At 51.4% G+C, this 17,765-nt stretch overlaps 3 protein-coding genes across 3 annotated transcripts; 2 read left to right on the top strand and 1 right to left on the bottom strand.

The window, feature by feature from the left end:
* The first annotated feature begins 154 nt into the window (after positions 1-154).
* Positions 155-2,687, top strand: ASPACDRAFT_80273 (putative 5'-nucleotidase). Its single transcript, XM_020205617.1, has 4 exons — positions 155-329; positions 412-622; positions 755-948; positions 1,037-2,687. The coding sequence occupies exons 1-4, from the start codon at positions 226-228 to the stop codon at positions 2,517-2,519; spliced, it is 1,992 nt and encodes a 663-aa protein (XP_020054495.1). The 5' UTR covers positions 155-225; the 3' UTR covers positions 2,520-2,687.
* A 10,772-nt stretch (positions 2,688-13,459) lies between these two features.
* On the top strand, positions 13,460-15,124 carry ASPACDRAFT_31963 (FAD-binding oxidoreductase; the record flags this gene model as incomplete). Its single annotated transcript, XM_020199846.1, has 2 exons — positions 13,460-14,566; positions 14,681-15,124. 2 exons carry the CDS (start codon positions 13,460-13,462, stop codon positions 15,122-15,124), a joined length of 1,551 nt encoding a protein of 516 aa, XP_020054494.1.
* Positions 15,125-15,173: 49 nt separating this feature from the next.
* ASPACDRAFT_80271 (flavin-containing monooxygenase) lies at positions 15,174-16,947 on the bottom strand. Its single transcript, XM_020205616.1, has 2 exons — positions 16,671-16,947; positions 15,174-16,619 (listed from the first exon to the last, which is right to left on the bottom strand). Exons 1-2 carry the CDS (start codon positions 16,878-16,880, stop codon positions 15,354-15,356), a joined length of 1,476 nt encoding a protein of 491 aa, XP_020054493.1. The 5' UTR covers positions 16,881-16,947; the 3' UTR covers positions 15,174-15,353.
* Positions 16,948-17,765: the final 818 nt, after the last annotated feature.

Below are 17,765 nucleotides of genomic sequence, written 5' to 3'. Positions count from 1 at the left end.
CGGTGCCAGACCCAGCGTAACTGCGTCACTGGGTCCCATTCCACCCCCCATTCCTTGTCCTTGTACGGAGTACTTGTACACAGTCTCTCTCCCCTTTATCTTCTACTCCCTCCTCTCTCCCTCTTTCTCTTTTACTCTTCACTCAGTGCTTGGACTTGTGAAATCTCCTCTCTTGTCTGTCTCTACCTCTGTTTGTACATATACATACACACACACAATCAAGGCATGTCAGCTGTCGCAAACGACGGGTTCTCCGTCATCCATACTAGTGGCCGAACAGGCCCGCCGGATCTGCGATTGATTCACTACAATGATGTCTACCACGTAGAGTAAGTTCGCGTCACACATTGGGAGAGGGTCAGATATTCTTTCACAGAGACTACGTCGCTAACCATTTGACTATCGCCATAGACCAGGTTCCTCAGAGCCCGTAGGAGGCGTCCCGCGCTTCCAGTCTGTCGCTAACTACTATCGCTCCGATCCCGCCTTTGCCGGCCAACCTGGCGTGCTTACCTTTTTCTCCGGCGATGCCTACAACCCGAGTCTGGAGAGTTCGGTCACGAAGGGCAAGCATATGGTGCCATTTCTGAATAAGATTGGGACGGATGTTGCCTGTGTTGGGGTATGTTTACTTTCCTGGTTGTTGTTTCAAGGTGGGCTGGGCAAGCTGGGATAGTGGTGGAATACGAGAGCTCAGTCAGGCCATTTGATGCGGAATACGACATAAGCTGACCAACTCACCTGCCGGGTTTAGAACCACGATCTCGATTTTGGAGTAACGCAATTCCGCCATCTACGCACACAATGCCAGTTTCCCTGGTTGTTAGCCAATGTTATCGATCCGGCGCTAGGGGAGGATGTCCCCATCGCTGACTGCGAGAAGACCGTGATGCTGACCGCATCGAATGGGATCAAAGTCGGGGTGATTGGGCTTGGGGAGAGGGAATGGTAAGTTTGCATCCGCGCTGATACATGTGCTTACACCGCTACTTGAGAGGTCATATTTGCTAACCATGTTGCATGTTCGCTGATTTAGGTTGGGAACGATTAATGCCCTCCCACCGGATCTTATTTACAAGTCGGCGTCCAAGACGGCGCTGGAGCTTGCGCCCCGGCTGCGCGAGCAAGGGGCGGATATCGTCGTCGCGGTCACCCATCAACGCGAACCGAATGATTATAAGCTGGCTGAGAATCTGACACCGGGGCTGGTGGATATTATACTGGGGGGTCACGATCACTTCTATGCGCATGCTGTGGTCAATGGGGTGCATATTCTCCGGTCGGGTACCGATTTTAAGCAGTTGAGCTATCTGGAAGCTTGGCGCAAGGCAGACGGCGCGGGATGGGACTTCGATATCGTGCGCAGGGACTTGGTCCGATCCATCCCGGAGGATCCGTCCGCCAGGGCCATGGTCGGCCGGTTGACGTCGAGCTTGAAGGCCAAGTTGGAGAAGCCCATCGGATACACTACGCGGCCGCTGGACGGTCGATTCTCGACCGTGCGTCAACGAGAGTCGAATCTGGGTAATTTCGCCTGCGATCTCATGCGGTTTTACTACGGTGCGGACTGCGCGATGATGGCTGGTGGGACTATTCGGGGCGATCAGATCTACCAGCCCGGAGTGTTGAAGGTGAAGGATATTCTTAACTGCTTCCCCTTCGAGGACCCTGTGGTTCTCCTCCGCATCAAAGGCCAGGCGCTCTTTGATGCCTTGGAGAATGGAGTCAGTCAGCTTCCCGCGTTGGAGGGGCGGTTCCCGCAGGTTTCGAACATCTCATTCAGCTACAATCCATCTTCGCCGCCCGGCTCGCGCATCAACTGGGCCAAGATCGGTGGGCAGCCCATCGATTTTGGCCAAAGCTACCTGCTCGCCACCCGTGGCTATATGGGTCGTGGCAAAGACGGATTTGCGTCACTACTCGTGCAGTCAGAGGGTGGCGAAGTAGAAGAGGTGGTTGACGAGGAAAGCGGCATCCTCATCAGCACCCTGCTCCGTCAGTACTTCCTTAGTCTGAAAGTCCTGGGGAAGTGGCAGCGATGGAGTCAGAGCCTCACGCGCCACTGGGGCACAGTGCACAAGAACCTGCACAGAGACGACTGGCTGAAAGCTCCCTCGACCCAGGTGTCACCCTCATCGGAGAAAGTGCCGTACCACGTCCAGCGACCTACCTTGAACCGAACGAAGCAGAAATACTACTACGGACGCTATTCCCCCAGCGACTCCTCTGAGTCAGAGAGATCTGACCAGGCGTCGCTGGATTCGGACTCCGACACCGACCCTGAGGTGTTGACGTCGCCACAGCCGATCACCAACTATGTCACTCTCCCGGCGAAGTCGGCTACAGAAGAGGAACATCGTCTGCGGCTTGCCCGCAAGGTGACTCGGCTCTGGATGCGCAAGGCCGGGCTGCAGCCGTCTCCGATCAACGATTCAGAAGAGCTGGGAGGGTTCACCCCGAACTGGACGCCGGGGATTTCTCCGCGATTAGAGGGGCGGATCATTATTGAAGGGGTTTGACTTTTCGACGGGTGTGGATTTTGATTGGTTCTCAACATTTATTTGTCTGGAGTATAGCAAGCATTCGGGCGCATTTCGGATTTTATATGAGTCATGATATACAGCGTTGGCATTTTGTTTTTCGGGTGTGTGTCATATATTAATTAGACTCATGAATATTAGTCTATCATTCAATCATTTCTCTTTATACACATAATTTAGGGTGAGAGTCTGATTATCATGCAATTCTGCGGCCGGCATCGAGTCATGGAACTACGGTGGCGAATGTTGTGCGGGTTTTCGGGTCCAGTTCCGGCGATCTAGATCTTGTCATGCACAACCATATGATTAGGTTCGTCCCTCCTGACGATCCCCTCTATGTGAGCAACTAATGGCTAGGAAGATGGAATATCGCTCAGTCCAAAGGTGAATGAGGCACATTGTACATAGTGAAGACAACTATTATGACTTGTCGCAAGGATGGACAGACCCTTCCATGGAATCCATTCAATATTGTATTTCTGTGCATTGAATATACCTCAACAGCTTTTCACAAAAGAAGAATACTCCCATTCTGTGAATAGTCAGTACAATAGAAATATTCACGTCGACGGCTTGATAGGTATTAACTGCTATCTGGCCAGTCAGCTTGGTCTATCATAAAGTCTCCCTCCTTCTCAGTCTCTTTTCCACTTCCATCTTCTCAACTGTCTTCCTTTCTGTCTTCAACGGCTTCTGACTTCATGTTCTACTTGTTTCTACATCCTGGCTCTACATCAAGTCTTCTGTATCCAGTACTTCATTCTTTAAGATTCCATACCTACATCAAAAGATTATTCGGATTATCTGAACCATTTGATTTTGTCCTACACAACCCTGTATCAATTCGATGACGGTCAACTATCCGGCTTGTCTGCCATTCCCACGATCTAGGCATGGTTCCTATATTCAAGGCTCACTCTCAGACATTGCGCTGAAAGCCAGGCTGAATGCAAAAAGCTCGTATCCTCTCGATTGTTCCCTTCCATCTTGAAGAGACCTTTGACCTTTGGGTCTGTTTTGTCATGTCCCTTTCTCCAGTCCATCTCCCTCCCGAATCTACCTTGGGTTATCCTGCATAACCTACTTCATGTCAAAAGACAAGCGAGGCTTTCCACCTTCGACCCAGACTTGCCCTGTCCGAAAAGACGAGACCTTCGTTCTGCGGAGCCATTCTACCCCCTTCCACTGTGGAACTTGCACCCCGTCGGGTTCTGGTTGAGCCACGAGCGCTCAAGCTGACGGTCTGCGATAAGCTCAACCAGGAATAGCTGCGTTTTGGCTGTTGAGCGGAATGCCAGAATCAGGTGCGTGCCCTATTCCCGGAAGTTCGATTGGGTGCTAATGCAGAGGTAGATATAGTCGACTTTTACCATGCCCATTATAAGTATGTATATCGAGTGGGATTGACGGAGAATCGACAGGATGCTAGGGAGACCAAAACTGAATGTGTAGGTGCTCGGATGCTGGGTACTGCCGTACGCCCCACAAGGGGCGAAGATGCATGGATAGCAAGACCCCCGGCCCCCCTCCCCAGAATTTAGAAAGGGATAAAGAGGCAGCAGGCAAAAGGGTTTATCTCAAGAAGAAGATTGAAAAAAGAGCAGGTAAGGGAAAAAAAAGAAGAAGAAAAAGGTCGAAAATAATAAGAGCGATAAGAGCAAGGAAGAGAAGAACGTAAAGAAGGAAAAGGTTAAGATCAAAGTGAGTCTTCCTACACCGGTATTGGGGCATGGGCTGATCTCTAGACAGCTGCACAGGGACCTCCAAGCAGAGAAGCAGAGATCGGGTACCAACTGGGTGTCTCTGGAGCCGTACGTGTTTAGCTGCTGCTCGAGATTCCTCCTTCGAGGAGAAATGCTGTTAATGCAGGGCATGGTGTGCATGAAGCGTCGGCCTATCCGAGGAAGCCAGCCCATCAGAAGCAGCCTCATCTTGTAAACGTTCCGGCACTACAAAAAGCCTAGTAAGGTTATCCTTCCCTTCGACCTTGGCACAAAGCGCTTCCCCGCCTACTGTGAAGCCTACTTTGAAAATATCGAAATATGGCTAACGAACGATAGTGCCTACAGAGAGATTCAGAATCCTGTATCGTGACTAATGTCGGCGAACCCATCGAAGTTGGCCATATTTATCCTTCTTGCCGGCGACTGGGACGATGTATGGAAGCACGTTGATGTGATTGACGCCCAAGACAGCCGCAAAGTTAAGAGGGGCGGTCCCTCAGCTTCTTGGGTATATACGCAAGGCGACATCACTTCAGGGAAAGATCCCGATCCCGGGCCAGCTTCAATCGCTGCCAGAATCACGAGCCAGATGCTGGTAAACCTGCTCGACCGCTCTTTGGTCTTCTGTCGGACGGAGATCACTTCCACTATTATGGTCGGGAAAAGCAATCATCTTCTTCTGGTACGTTTGAGTCCCAATACGCATATGAGAGAATGACTAACCCGGGTAATAGGTATCTGAGTTCCAAATACATGTTCGCACTAGCGTATGGCATTCTTGATTGAACTATACGTCATTCAACACGATTACACCTAAACAAACCATCAGATTAAGGTACAATGCCTCAATATTGGGCATTGTCGGATCTGCTGTCCTGGTTCTTGATACGCAGCTTATGCAATGCCCAAATAGGGGCAACAAAGCGTAATCATTACTTACCACTAACTGCTGTGTTGGGATGGTGCTGTGTCTAGGAATACTTTAGAACAGTCCGTCAGGGTATTACAGTGCACTTGGACCCTTGAGGGAGGATTTGCCTTTGATGGCATCGCTTGTCCGTATGCAAGCCTCTTATGGATATGCTCTGATGGAGTGTGCAACGCAGCAATGGCTGGACAACATCGATGGGGCTTCGATTCATCTTACCTTGCAATATGGCTGTCGCATGGGAATTTGTCCGTGCACGGTACCTTCTGGGTAATCTCTCGGCTTTGCGGATGACTTTGAGATTGACGATCGGTGCGTAAGCTTTCGCGTGCCGAGTGATTTGAACGCTATTCGAAGGTATCGCCATCGACGCATCTTCTCCGTCGGTTGGAGTATCTACTTCCTGATACCCACGAACGGCTTTGTGACTCTAGCAAACGTCCTCCTCAAGACATCCTTGAAGCAGACATTACTGCAGAGATAGCCACGAGGTCCTTCGGAGACTGGGATTGCTCTGGGATATTTACGATATGAGGTATCTATGCCCACTGCATTAAATGGTTACGGCGCTAACTTGACGCTCGCGTGACAGAATATCATATAACATCTTTCGATGTGACGTATCATGACGAAGTCTGGTCTCCACAAAGCTGGATTGGCCGGAATTATACGGAGGTGTCCAATTGGAGATATGAAAGTGAGAGGCGTTCGACCGTGGTGGATACCGTTCGGTCTTGTAAGTTGGGCTAATCGTGTGCTGACAAAGCCGCCTGGGAAGCTAGTTCTGTCTCATCTCGACAGAGCAGACCCCTTCCGAGAAATTTGTTCTTATTTTCTGATATGATCTGTCGGGGTTCGAGCCAGAGCCCATACAAGGAACCTGAGGAGGTCGAACTTTGCTACCCCCTGGGTTATAACTTGCCAGCAAAGTGGGCAGCTATGTTTGTTCCTGCTATACCCTCAGCTACCTATGGTTGGCTCCAACATGTCACAGCAAAAGACTACACGCTGCCTCTCAAAAGCTGTTTGAATGTCCGATCATGCTGCGGCAACTTAAAGAAATCTTTTGGGTTCTCGATTGAATAGAGACCCCAATGGTTCGTACTGCACCGCACGCAAGACCGTTCGAAATCAGTCAGTCAGAAGAGCGTTGTACCCGAAAGCATGCCATCGTCCTGGCCAGGCACAAATCTCAAAGCCTCGAGCTGTGCATATCCTTGACTATATGCATGAATCGCTTCGCTCCAAAATGTGCCACTTCAATCAAGATTCAGACATGGGTATGGAGCCATGCAGAGAACCCATCAAGGGCCGGAGTATCATCCTCAGGCCACTGGACGTGGATTGGAGATCATTTAGATGAGATCTAGCTGTCCTAAGCACAAGGGTTGGAAGGCATCACCTTGGGCAATGACCCATTTCTGCACTACGCATTTGCTGCCAAGCTGAGACGAGTGGGCATGTACTCATGACCACCCGAAGTGGCAGGATTCTGTCGCATAAATTGCGACGTTACAATAAGTGCGGATGACTCTCATCGAGCACTACAGTTTAGATCAACGAGATATGAACTCTGGTTGCAATACTGGGCATGAGACCCTAGGCTTGAGAGATTCTCTTCTCTCTCTTCTATGGCTATGCACGATTTCTCATTGTAACGGTCGTCATGGTACCTGGGCCTACGGATTCTCTGGCTCTCGGATGTTCTAGCACCTCAAGGGACGAGCATTTGCTGTCTATGACGTTCCTGGCATCCTGATCGGGTTGCACCTTATTTTACCATTGTGGTTCTGACTTGGCCTCCTATCACAGTACGAACCCCGAGAAGTCAGCAGTTTGGGTGCGGCTTTATGCTATGCCCGACCACTGCAGGTTATTATGTCTGGGCCATCATACAAGCAACCTGAAGTTTCTTTCTGGATCTTGAGCACCGAACCATTTTTAATACAGATCGGGTCCAGGTGTGACCGCCAACATCACAAGAAAACGGCTCGCTACAACCTTGAAGGCGTCTGGTACCAAGCCGTCTAACTTGTGGACAGCCCAGAAAAGATCAAGCGCTACGCACTTATTGAACAGCTGGACCTTGTTCGCGAGCTAATCAAGGCGACCGACCCTTGATGAGCTGGATCCTGGATGCTGAGCTGTTGTGTATTGCCAGCAAAGATGCATTGCGTTCTCGCGCAAACATCTAGGGTCATATGTATGTAGCCCAGCATCAGTTAGAAACAATACAACAACAATCATCCTCGTCTATATCTGAACCACCATTACAATGGCAGCGTGTCCTACACGGACCAGGAGCCTGCTCCCTGAAACCGACTGACCATTCTGACGACTTTCAAAATACCGAGCTCGTCGATATACACCATATCGTCGCCCTTGATCTGCCTTGCGTTGTGCTGCTCTTGCCGTGCAGGAGACGACTTCACTGTGGCTACTTCCTTTTACTGCTAGTTCCATTGAATTCCACGAACCCAAGGTTCCTTCCTCCGGCGATATCGGATATGCGGCAACCCAACCATGTGCTCAAGCGAGGCCTTTCTGTCTAGCATTACCCGCAGGTGGCATGTGATGGCGCTATAAGCACGCGACTGGTCTCCCTCATGCTGAAAGAGAAGAATGGCTATTCTGTCGACGGGTACGGTGATAGCTAATGAATAGTTAATTGTAGCCCGCGGACCTGCCCGACGGACTCTGTCAAGCCCCAAGAAAAGAAAAGCAGAAGAAAAAGGCTAATTACTTATCAAGCCAGACACGGTAATTGACACTGTGCAAAGAAGAAGCAAGGGGCAACCCCCCTGGAGTTTCACCCAGAGCTTTTAGTATTGAGAAATTCATTGCTGATATAGGGGACTTTATCACTTCAGCGACTTTGAGCCTCTTAACAACGCGTTACCTATTTCGTGGACAACAGCATATGCAGCACCGCCACCACCACTGCCAACACCACAATCGACGGCTTAAATCCAGCCGGCGGAAAGGAACCATTTAGCAGCAGGCTGTAATCCAATGAGGTTCACAACTGGCAACTATCTCTAATTGAGACAAAAATCTATTGGGGGCGTATGGTAACGCTCCATGAAGCGAACAAACACCCGAAGAAAAAAAAATAACCAGACACCATTTGCAAGCTGATGGCAAATCAGAAAGACGAACCATGTGGTCATTACGGTGCTGCGATGTTTACTAGTTGGGAAGTACGAGCCTGGGCATATATTTGACATATGCCACATTCATCTCAATCCGTCTTCCTAAATCTTTCGCGGGTATGAAGCATACGAGCTTGTTGCATATCTGCCCGCGACAAGGCCTACATATGATACCTCTTGCTACCAGGAATTCATTTAGCCAAAAGTCATCGACCATTGGCTCACCTTTGCGGTTCGGGCATGAGAAGATCAAGCAGAGACGCAAAGGTCATGTTGCTTACCAGATCACTTCACTGCGCTTGCTTGAGGTCCATACACTGTTTCGTTCAGAGTATTCCCATCATTTTCAGGCAATTGCAGTTTCTGCGTTCCTTCCTTCAATCCAAGCCTTGCCGCCGGCATCGGGGGGGTTAAACAAGCGCAATGTTCCTGGAATGTTATAGGAGGCGCTTGCGAACGATATATCTTATTCTACACAGAGAACGGCCATCTAAGCAAATTCGTTCTGAACTGGCAATATTGTGCGACAAGGTTTGTCATCCCAAAACATCGCTTCTCGGTGCTCATCGAGAACTTCGGTTGCTATTGCCCGTCCATGACTCCTGGTCCATCTCTGAAATGCAATTTGCTGGATCAGACGTCCAAAAAGAAAATCAAAATCAATACCGGCCCTTGGAATCATCAATAGAGATAGCGACCGATGTACCCGGCGCTTCTTGAACTTGAAAGGTGGACCGAATGCGTTGTACTGCCAGATAGGAACTGTTGCCTGGGATCGGGTAAGCCTCGCAGCTACTCTGGAAACAACCAGCTTTCCTCCGGAGCGATTTGATAAAAGCGCTTTTCATCGGACGGCTACGAAAATGAGTTCCTCGTTCGCTGTCTTTGCTTTTCTTGTCAAGGTCAATCGACCCCAACAACACCTTCAATTGATCTTGCAGTACTCCAATATCTCATGGATCACTCAGCTCAATTTTAGCCGGTCTTTATGATTTAGTGCAGATATGCAGATAGCTAACCCAGGTTGCCCTCTCTGAAACCATCATTGACTGAAGCATCGGGTACCGTGTAATCGACCCTGGCGATTCTGAAGCACTGGTATGTGACGGCCAGAGCGAGGTGTGGGTAATGTCCTTCGGAGGGAACGATTGGGCACTAAGGCGTACTTCACGCACATCTTAGACCTTCTCGAATAGGTGTGCACAGATGTCGCAGATGAAGAGTCCAGTGACCTTCAGGACGTTAAGACTTCGCTTGTCTAAGGCTTGGGTTCTAGACGAATATAACCTGAGCACCAGATCCAGCGCAAAGTTAGTCCGGCAACCATCGCATATCTGTGCTGACTCACTGCCTTGGATTATGCGCAATCTGGGGTGTGTGAAGCTTACCCATCTATAGCCTGCGAGAGAGGACTGGATATATTCATGGTTGGCTCAACAAGCCTGCTTCTTCAGGACCTGAGAAGGGCCGACAAATAACCTCAAATCCACCGCATGGCTTACCAATTGATCTTCCGCCATGTGTACCTCATGGCCAGATTAAACCCACGTTCCTATAATTTCCGCGGCCTGTCTTTAGAGCGGACTTCTTTGGCCGTGGGAAAAGAAAAGTTGAACAGCGCCAGAGCAGCTTGGCGTAACAGACTGCCGGAACCAGATATCCCATGGCCCAGACAAGCTCAAAATGTCAGGCCTCAACAGCTTGAGTTCATTCGGACTCAGAAGCGTTCCTAGATGGCTGGAATGATGTCGACACGGTGGTTGTGAGCCTCGAAGTACTCATGGAATTGGGAATTCATTATCGCTTCTTGATCCATTTCAGGCAAATTCAATGCATCAGGGTATCTTCCGCGCCTCACAGTCGTTTGGAACGAGATATGTCTCTCGCCAGTACAGGAATATATTATGGAGTGGCTCAAACCTAGAGTTTCCTCCATTCTCCAACTACCCCTACTAATAATAGCCGGGGTAGCCGTCGCCTTCGTTCTTGGGTCGAGGAAGTTGTCCATCTATCATTGCGCATCGTTGCGAGCGCGAGGGCAACATGCAGAAGTCAAAGCCTTCTCCATGCTCTGGATTTCTTTTCTGACGCCACTTGACCTATAATCATCAATTACACAATTGAATTAATAGAAGATCAATGCAACAAGGGACACCCACTGTCTGTGGTTGAACGGAACTAGATCGACCTTCATACCATTGCCTACTTTCTGGAATTCATTTCGGCAAAATAACAGCCAGCATATGAATCAATGCGCTCTCAACGGTCGTGGTGCTCAGCACGCTGAAAGAGTAGTCCTTCTACCGGGGACACCGTGACATGTACTAACTAAAGGGCAGCTCACGCGTCAAGATAGGCCCAGCGGTGGTAGACAGCATCATTAGCAACACCACCACCACCATGTATGCCACCGCCCCAGCTGCGACAGCAGCAGCATAGTCCAGCCTATTTCCCAGAGATATTCTGTGTAGGTGCTTAAGCAGTGTTTATCACATCATAGAGCGTCTTATGTTGGCACAGCTGCGAGTCACGCTATCACCTCGTCTCAACTTGCCCTTGGCAATGGCAAGCCAGTTCCTTTCGCACCCTCGACCAGCCTCGACCAAACTCGATCAAACCCGGAACAGAAATATCGAATGACTGTATAGTCAAGTAGTCCCATTACGCTCTTGAGCTCTTCCTGATTTGAAGCATCTGCTTCTCCGCCGGGGCTGCGACGGCTTGAGAGCAATACATGGCTATTAACGCAATTCTCTTGGCTTGTACTGCCAGCGCATTGGTCCTGGAACTCAAGGACTGTAGGCTGTGTGTCTCATCAAACTAGGTAGGATTTCAGGGTTCGGTTGAAGGCATGAATACCTTTAGTGAGCCGGACCAACAGTCACCACGCCGTCAGCTAACGACAACGTTGGGTATGCCAAAAGAAAGGACACATGAAAGCACGTTGTCGAAGCGCTTCCCTTGCGCTGCGTGGCAGCGCAATTCTCTTTTTCAGATCAGATACCAATTTTGGTATTTCAGAGATGGCACACATCGGTCATCTCGAATGAAGGCCGACGATCGACTACTGAGACTGTGGCTCAGCCGTAGCCGATCTGAGATGTGACCGCTGAGGCCTCAATTAGTATTTGACTTCGCTAGGAGGAGCCTGCAGGTGCCAGGTGGCGGATGACACTCCATCTCCCACATCCAATCCTTTCTAGCATAGCTGGTTCTTCCGCAAAGATGGAGTTAAGCCGCAATATAAGATACTTCAATACCCCAGACTAACCAACTCCCTAGGCTGGAGGCGACCCACATGTTTATGAACCGTCCGCATCCTGCGCGGATTGGACATTGTCGATAAATTAAGCAGAGGACCTCTTCTGACTCGATATCCTGCAATAACATCCTCGCCTCCGCGACGATTTCTGCCGTGGAGCGAGATTCAGAGACCCACCCGAGGGTCAGATACACGACCAATATACTTCTCACGAGGATTATGGGTGGTCAGCTTGCGGAAGGTGGTAATCACTCGTCAACTACTTGAAAGATCAGGACTGGGTGCCACCACGTTTAATTAGTCAATAAATGAAAGGGATTCAGTCAATCAGACCAAGTCTGAATTTTCCTTTATTATGAAAATTACTCTGGGGGTGGGATGGTCCGAAAATAAGTGGTGAGATATTAGACGAGAATATAATGCTCGATGGCACATGGCTCGGCTTGGGCTGTATAAGCTCACCGAAGAATAGCAATATGTTGTCAACAAGAACCGGATTCCAATCGAGTAATCATGGTAGTGTCTCAGAAGTATACTAAATTGATATCGTTACACTACTCCTATACTACTGTTACTCCTATCACCAATGGCCTGCCTGCAGACTTACCGGAAGTCCTTACTAGCCTGGCTCCGGCTAAAGAGGCTGCTGCAAACGAGATTCCTCCAATTCACTTTCTATAATCTTCGTTAGACATCCAGACCTCCGCTTTTATGATTCGTCTATCACTTTCCGATGGTACTTATCTGCATGCATATCATTGCTGGTATTCGGCCATGCATCTACCACTACTCTCAAGATCCCCCTCGGTGTTCTTATGCTACTCTGCCTTTTCAGCTTAGATACTACAGCATCTCCAATCCTTGTCTTGTGATTTGGGTAATCAATGCTTATATTATTCAAATCTCTACTCGTGCTGACTATACTGCTCACATGCAGCCGCAGGAGCTGCACGAGGAGTATACCACATACTAAAGTGACAGCTGCAACAATCTATCCGTTGGACGCGAGTCAACGTCTAAAACAATCATCCCAGGAACCTACAGTCCTCCTACTCCAGCCAAAGCGCCGTGGCTAATTTGCATTGCATTTATCTTGAATCCATTGTTGTGCATCCATTGTCTCTTGGTTGCTGTAGCAGAAACCGAAAGGAGTTCCGTGGGATGGATAGCATACCTGTTGTTTGGTACAGTGAAAAGAAGCTGCCACCTGACGACCTGGGAGCTGGAGATTAATCGCAACCATTGATGTGAGACCTTGGAATTTCTGTTTTCCTACATTCCTGAAAGAGCTTCGCACGAAGGAGGGAAGTTTCGGACAGCGAATGCACACTATAGACTCCGTTTCTTGAAAAAGGGCGCCAGGGCTAAGATGGTGGCTTCGAAGGCGCTCTAGCTGATCCACGCACGGTGGATCAGTCCTTGTTCTCCCAGGAACAGATTCTTTTTCAGAATGCCAGAGATAAGGTTCAGCGCTTGAGATTACGAGTCAACTGAGGACTCTTCAGAAAGACAACACCTTCCGGGGCTCTGATTAAACCGGTGCCTGACCTTCATAAAGCACACTTCATACAATTGTCCATAGAGAACAGAATTGTCAGCAATCTCATGGTATATGGCGATATGGCTCCACTAGTAGAGACTAGGTATCAATACTTATGCTCATCATTCAGATGGTCTCAATTGAGTGGTGTAGAAGCCAAGGATTAGCAGTGGGTGGGTGGATGATATCATTGTCGATCAGGCAACCATGAATGAACTGCATCTTATCTCCGCTGCCTCCGCTTCCTCCGCACTCTCCGCATATAACCTGCTATCCTTCATTTTCATTTGTGACTATCTTCAACAATCTCGCAATGGAAGCTCACAAGACGGCCGTAGACGCGCTAGCCGCTCAAGTCAAGCAATTCCACGCCCGTCAGCAGCCCTTCCGCATCTATCATGGCTCGACCAACTCCACGCGCCAATCGCAGCACCACGCACACAACACCATCAGCACCGCCGACCTCAACCATGTGCTGCACGTCAACGAGGTCACCAAGACCGTGACCGTCGAGCCCAACGTGCCCATGGACGCCCTGGTGGCCGCGACCCTCGAGCACGGCCTCGTCCCGCTGGTGGTGATGGAGTTCCCCGGCATCACGGCGGGCGGCGGCTTCTCCGGCACATCCGGCGAGAGCAGCTCCTTCCGCCACGGCTTCTTCGACGCCACCGTCCTGCAGATCGAGATCGTGATCCCGAACGGGGAGATCCGGTCGGCGTCACCCACCGGCCCGTCCGCCGATCTCTTCTGGGGCGCCGCCTCCGCCTTCGGCACGCTGGGCGTCGTCACGATGCTGGAGATCCAATGCCGGCCGGCGCTGCCCTTCGTCGAGCTCACCTACCTCTCCACCACCAGCATGTCCGAGGCCATGGACACCATCCGCGCCGCCACCGCTGACCCCACGGTCGAGTACCTGGACGGGATCGTCTATGCCAAAGACCACATCGTCATCTGCGCCGGCAAGCTCACCGACACCTTACCCACGGCCACATCACCAGCTACATCCCCAGCTACAGCTCCCATCCAGCAATTCACCCGTCCCCACGACCCATGGTTCTACCTCCACGCGCAAGCTCGCGCCCCTCGTCGCTCCTCCCCCTCAGCATTACCCAAAGTCCCGCCTCCAAAAGACCACATCCCCCTCCAAGACTACCTCTTCCGCTACGACCGCGGCGCCTTCTGGACGGGCCGCTACGCCTACTCCTACTTCCTGACCCCCTTCACCCACCTGACCCGCTACCTCCTCGACAACTTCATGCACACCCGCGTCATGTACCACGCCCTGCACCAGAGCGGCCTCGCCGCCCAGTACCTGATCCAGGACGTCGCCGTCCCGTACGCCGCCACCACCACCTTCCTGGACTGGTTAGATGCACCCGAGAACTTCGGCCACTACCCCATCTGGCTGTGTCCGTTGCTCGTGCGCGACGAAGGCGGCGGCCTCATGACCACCTCTGGGCGACGCCGGCCCCGCCACAACACACAAAGCACCACTACGACTACCGTTGATTCTACTCCGCAGGATGAAACACAGACCCAAGCTACCACGCAAACTCCCCAGGACCAAGACAAGGACAAGGCAACCGACGAAGACGCCAAATACCTCCTCAACTTCGGCCTGTGGGCCCCCTCGCCGCACCGCGGGGACGCCTTCATCGACCACAACCGCCGGCTCGAGCGGAAGGTCCACGCCCTCGGGGGTAAGAAGTGGCTGTATGCGCATGCGTACTACACCGAGGAGGAGTTCTGGGAGATCTATGATTGGGAAAGGTACCGCAGGTTGAGGGAGAGGTATCAGGCGGCGTATTTGCCGGATTTGTGGGAGAAGGTGAGGGTGCGGTTGGGGCAGACGCAGGATGGGGAGGGGGCTGGGTGGGTTAAGTGGGGGAGGGGGTTGTTGGGGAGGGTTTGGCCGGTGAGGGGGTTGTATGGGGTTTGGAGGGCTTGGTGGGGGGGAGAGTATTACTTGAAGGGGTAGAGATTTTTGTTCTTTTGGATAGGGCTGGGGGGGATAGCTTGGGGCTTGAGGGACTGTACATTGTGCGAACGGTTATGCATGCACATATCAGCAAATTCATTTGTAACAAGTAAAGTAAAATATCATCAGGTCATTAGATGTTCAATATGTCGAGACAGTTGCTAGCTATCTCACAATCATGTCAATGTCCAACTTTATCAGAATGTCTTTCTACATCCACCAACCACTTTTAGTGCTGTCGCTTGAGCTCCTTTCTGAACGCCTCCTCCTGCTTCACCACCTCCAACGGAAGCATGTATCCGATGCCAAACAGGACGAACGGCGCCCACTTCCACCGGAATGGATTCACCAAGATGCAGAACACGAACCAGTAGATCAGCTCGGTGTAGGTGAAGAAATCGAACGCCCCGACGGGCGACATCTTCTTCATCAGCCGGGTGAAGTCGATCCAAGTCTTCATGCGGCCCTCGGTCGGCCGCGACAGCGGGTCCGTCAGGAACATGAGCAGGAACCGCGTGTAGATGCCGATGTGCATGTTGCCGACGGTGCCGATCGCGTTGACGTAGGTGCTGTTGTTGGCGCAGATGCTGGGGTACTTGGGCGGGAAGGTCTGGAGGTACCAGCTGGGCGGCGAGTACGGCTCCTCGAAGGCGTCGTCCGGCAGGAACGAGAGCGAGGGCCGCTTGAAGCCCGTCGCCATGATCACCACATCGCCCGGCACGAGGGACTCGTGGCCCGGGCCGCCCTTGGGCACGCCGCGGCTGCGAAAGTTGAACCGGATCCCGTCCGCCTCGGCCGAGACGATGTCGCCGCGCAGCCAGCGCGCCTTACCCTTGCGGATCTGCTCGAAGAGCTCCGAGTTGGCCATCGGGGTGCCGGTAAACAGACCGCCCGAGGGGGCGATGTCGGACAGGTCGCGGTAGAAGAACTTGCGGAGTAGTGATTCTGGGATCCACGAGAGGGAGGTCTCTTGGCCGAGGATGTTCATCGCCAGCAGCGACTGGACGAATACGTTGCGCGGGATGACCCATTTGTCAGAGCGTGAGAGAACGTCGATCTCGGCGGCGTGGTTCTTGACGGCGAACTCCAGCGCTTCGATGGCACTGGCGCCGCCGCCGATGATGAGCACCTTCTTACCTTCCACGGATTTGCCGTCCAGCTCGGAGGAGTGGTAGATCTGGCCCTTGAACTTCTCCTGGTCCGGGAGGGGGGGCATCTTGGGGTCACCGCACACTCCGACGGAGGCAATGATCCCGTCGAAGCGACCATACTTGGATTCGTCGTTGTTAATGATCCATCTACCGTTCTTGGTCTGCTTGACCGAGGTGATCGGTGTGTTGAAGGTTGTGTGCTTCTGCAGGTCGTAGCGCTTCCAGAGGCTGGCGATCTGTTCTTTGATCTCTGCTTGTGTTGGGTAGGCGGCGTCGTATTTCACTGACGGGTGGAACCGATACATAAGGCTGTGGATTTGCAGAGAGGATGTCGAGTTGACACGCTGCGGGTCGGGTTAGCACGTTTGATTGCGCGGGAGTGCGAGGACTCTTACACTCCAGATGCCTCCAAGACCCTTGTCTTTGGATCTGGCTTCGAAGATTTCGACATCGAACCCATGGCCGACGCAGTGTGCTGCCGCTGAAACTCCGGTAAGACCAGCGCCAATCACGGCGATTCGCTTCTTCGGGAGGCCATCTGTATCAGCCGTCGGCTTGGGAGGATTGGGGGCAAAGATCCAAGTGATCAAGTGCTGAAAAAGCATGTAGAAGACAGTCCATGTCTGTAGGAATGGGTGCTTTAGAAACGCCGATATGGAAAGTCCTGGTTGATTTTTTTCCGCCATGGTTGGATGCCACTCAAAAGCAGCTGGTAAGGTAGAACTCGAATAGGTTTCTTGACTGTAATTAATCTGGGACGAGAGAGACTGACTGGGGAAGCAGGAACCTTTTCAATGGGACTCGGAAGGGGAAACGATGATGATGGGGGCTTGAAACAGCCATGTTCAAAGCATGACGTAGTTGTGGATCGGCCATCGTGCGAAGCATGTGAATGCGGGCACCACCCACACATTGCCCACTGAGTTCCTCTCCGGATGAAAGAGCCATGCACTAATGACTGCGATTGCATAATTCCCGCAGGCCCATCAGAGAGAGCTGACCTTGTTCCTCTTCGGTTATCTGTCCCTTCATTCATGTTTGCGTGTGAGATCCCGGGGTCCTCCGGCTGGTGGGACTATCCACTCCGAATCAGGTCGCTGACGCTAGGACCAGGAGTCCTTTGAGCGTCTCGTGGATTGACTATGTGAAATTTGATTCTATTCGCTTGGTATTTGGTAACACCATACTGCTTCCACGTGGTTGTGTAACCTCGATCTGAACGGTCCGTCCGGAGACCATCTTGATTTCCTCCCAATGGTGGTCATCTCAATGGTGCTGGTCTCAATTAAGTGACTTAAGAATGACTATGCTCAGAGAACACTCCGAATGCAGGTGTCTGCAACAAAAGCTCCGACTGCAAGGATGGTGATGGGCTATGGCGTACATGAGTTGCTGATCTGTGTGGTTCTATATATAGCCGAGGCCTCGGTCCCGAACCATTGTGAATGTCTCGTCCCAAGACTCTCGGTAGCAGTACTCAAGTGTCCGGG

This window comes from Aspergillus aculeatus (genome assembly GCF_001890905.1).
Source record: "Aspergillus aculeatus ATCC 16872 unplaced genomic scaffold ASPACscaffold_12, whole genome shotgun sequence".
In the NCBI taxonomy this organism is placed as follows: Eukaryota; Fungi; Ascomycota; class Eurotiomycetes; order Eurotiales; family Aspergillaceae; genus Aspergillus; species Aspergillus aculeatus.
Note: the sequence above shows the minus strand (reverse complement) of the source record. Positions and strands in the feature narration are given on the sequence as shown.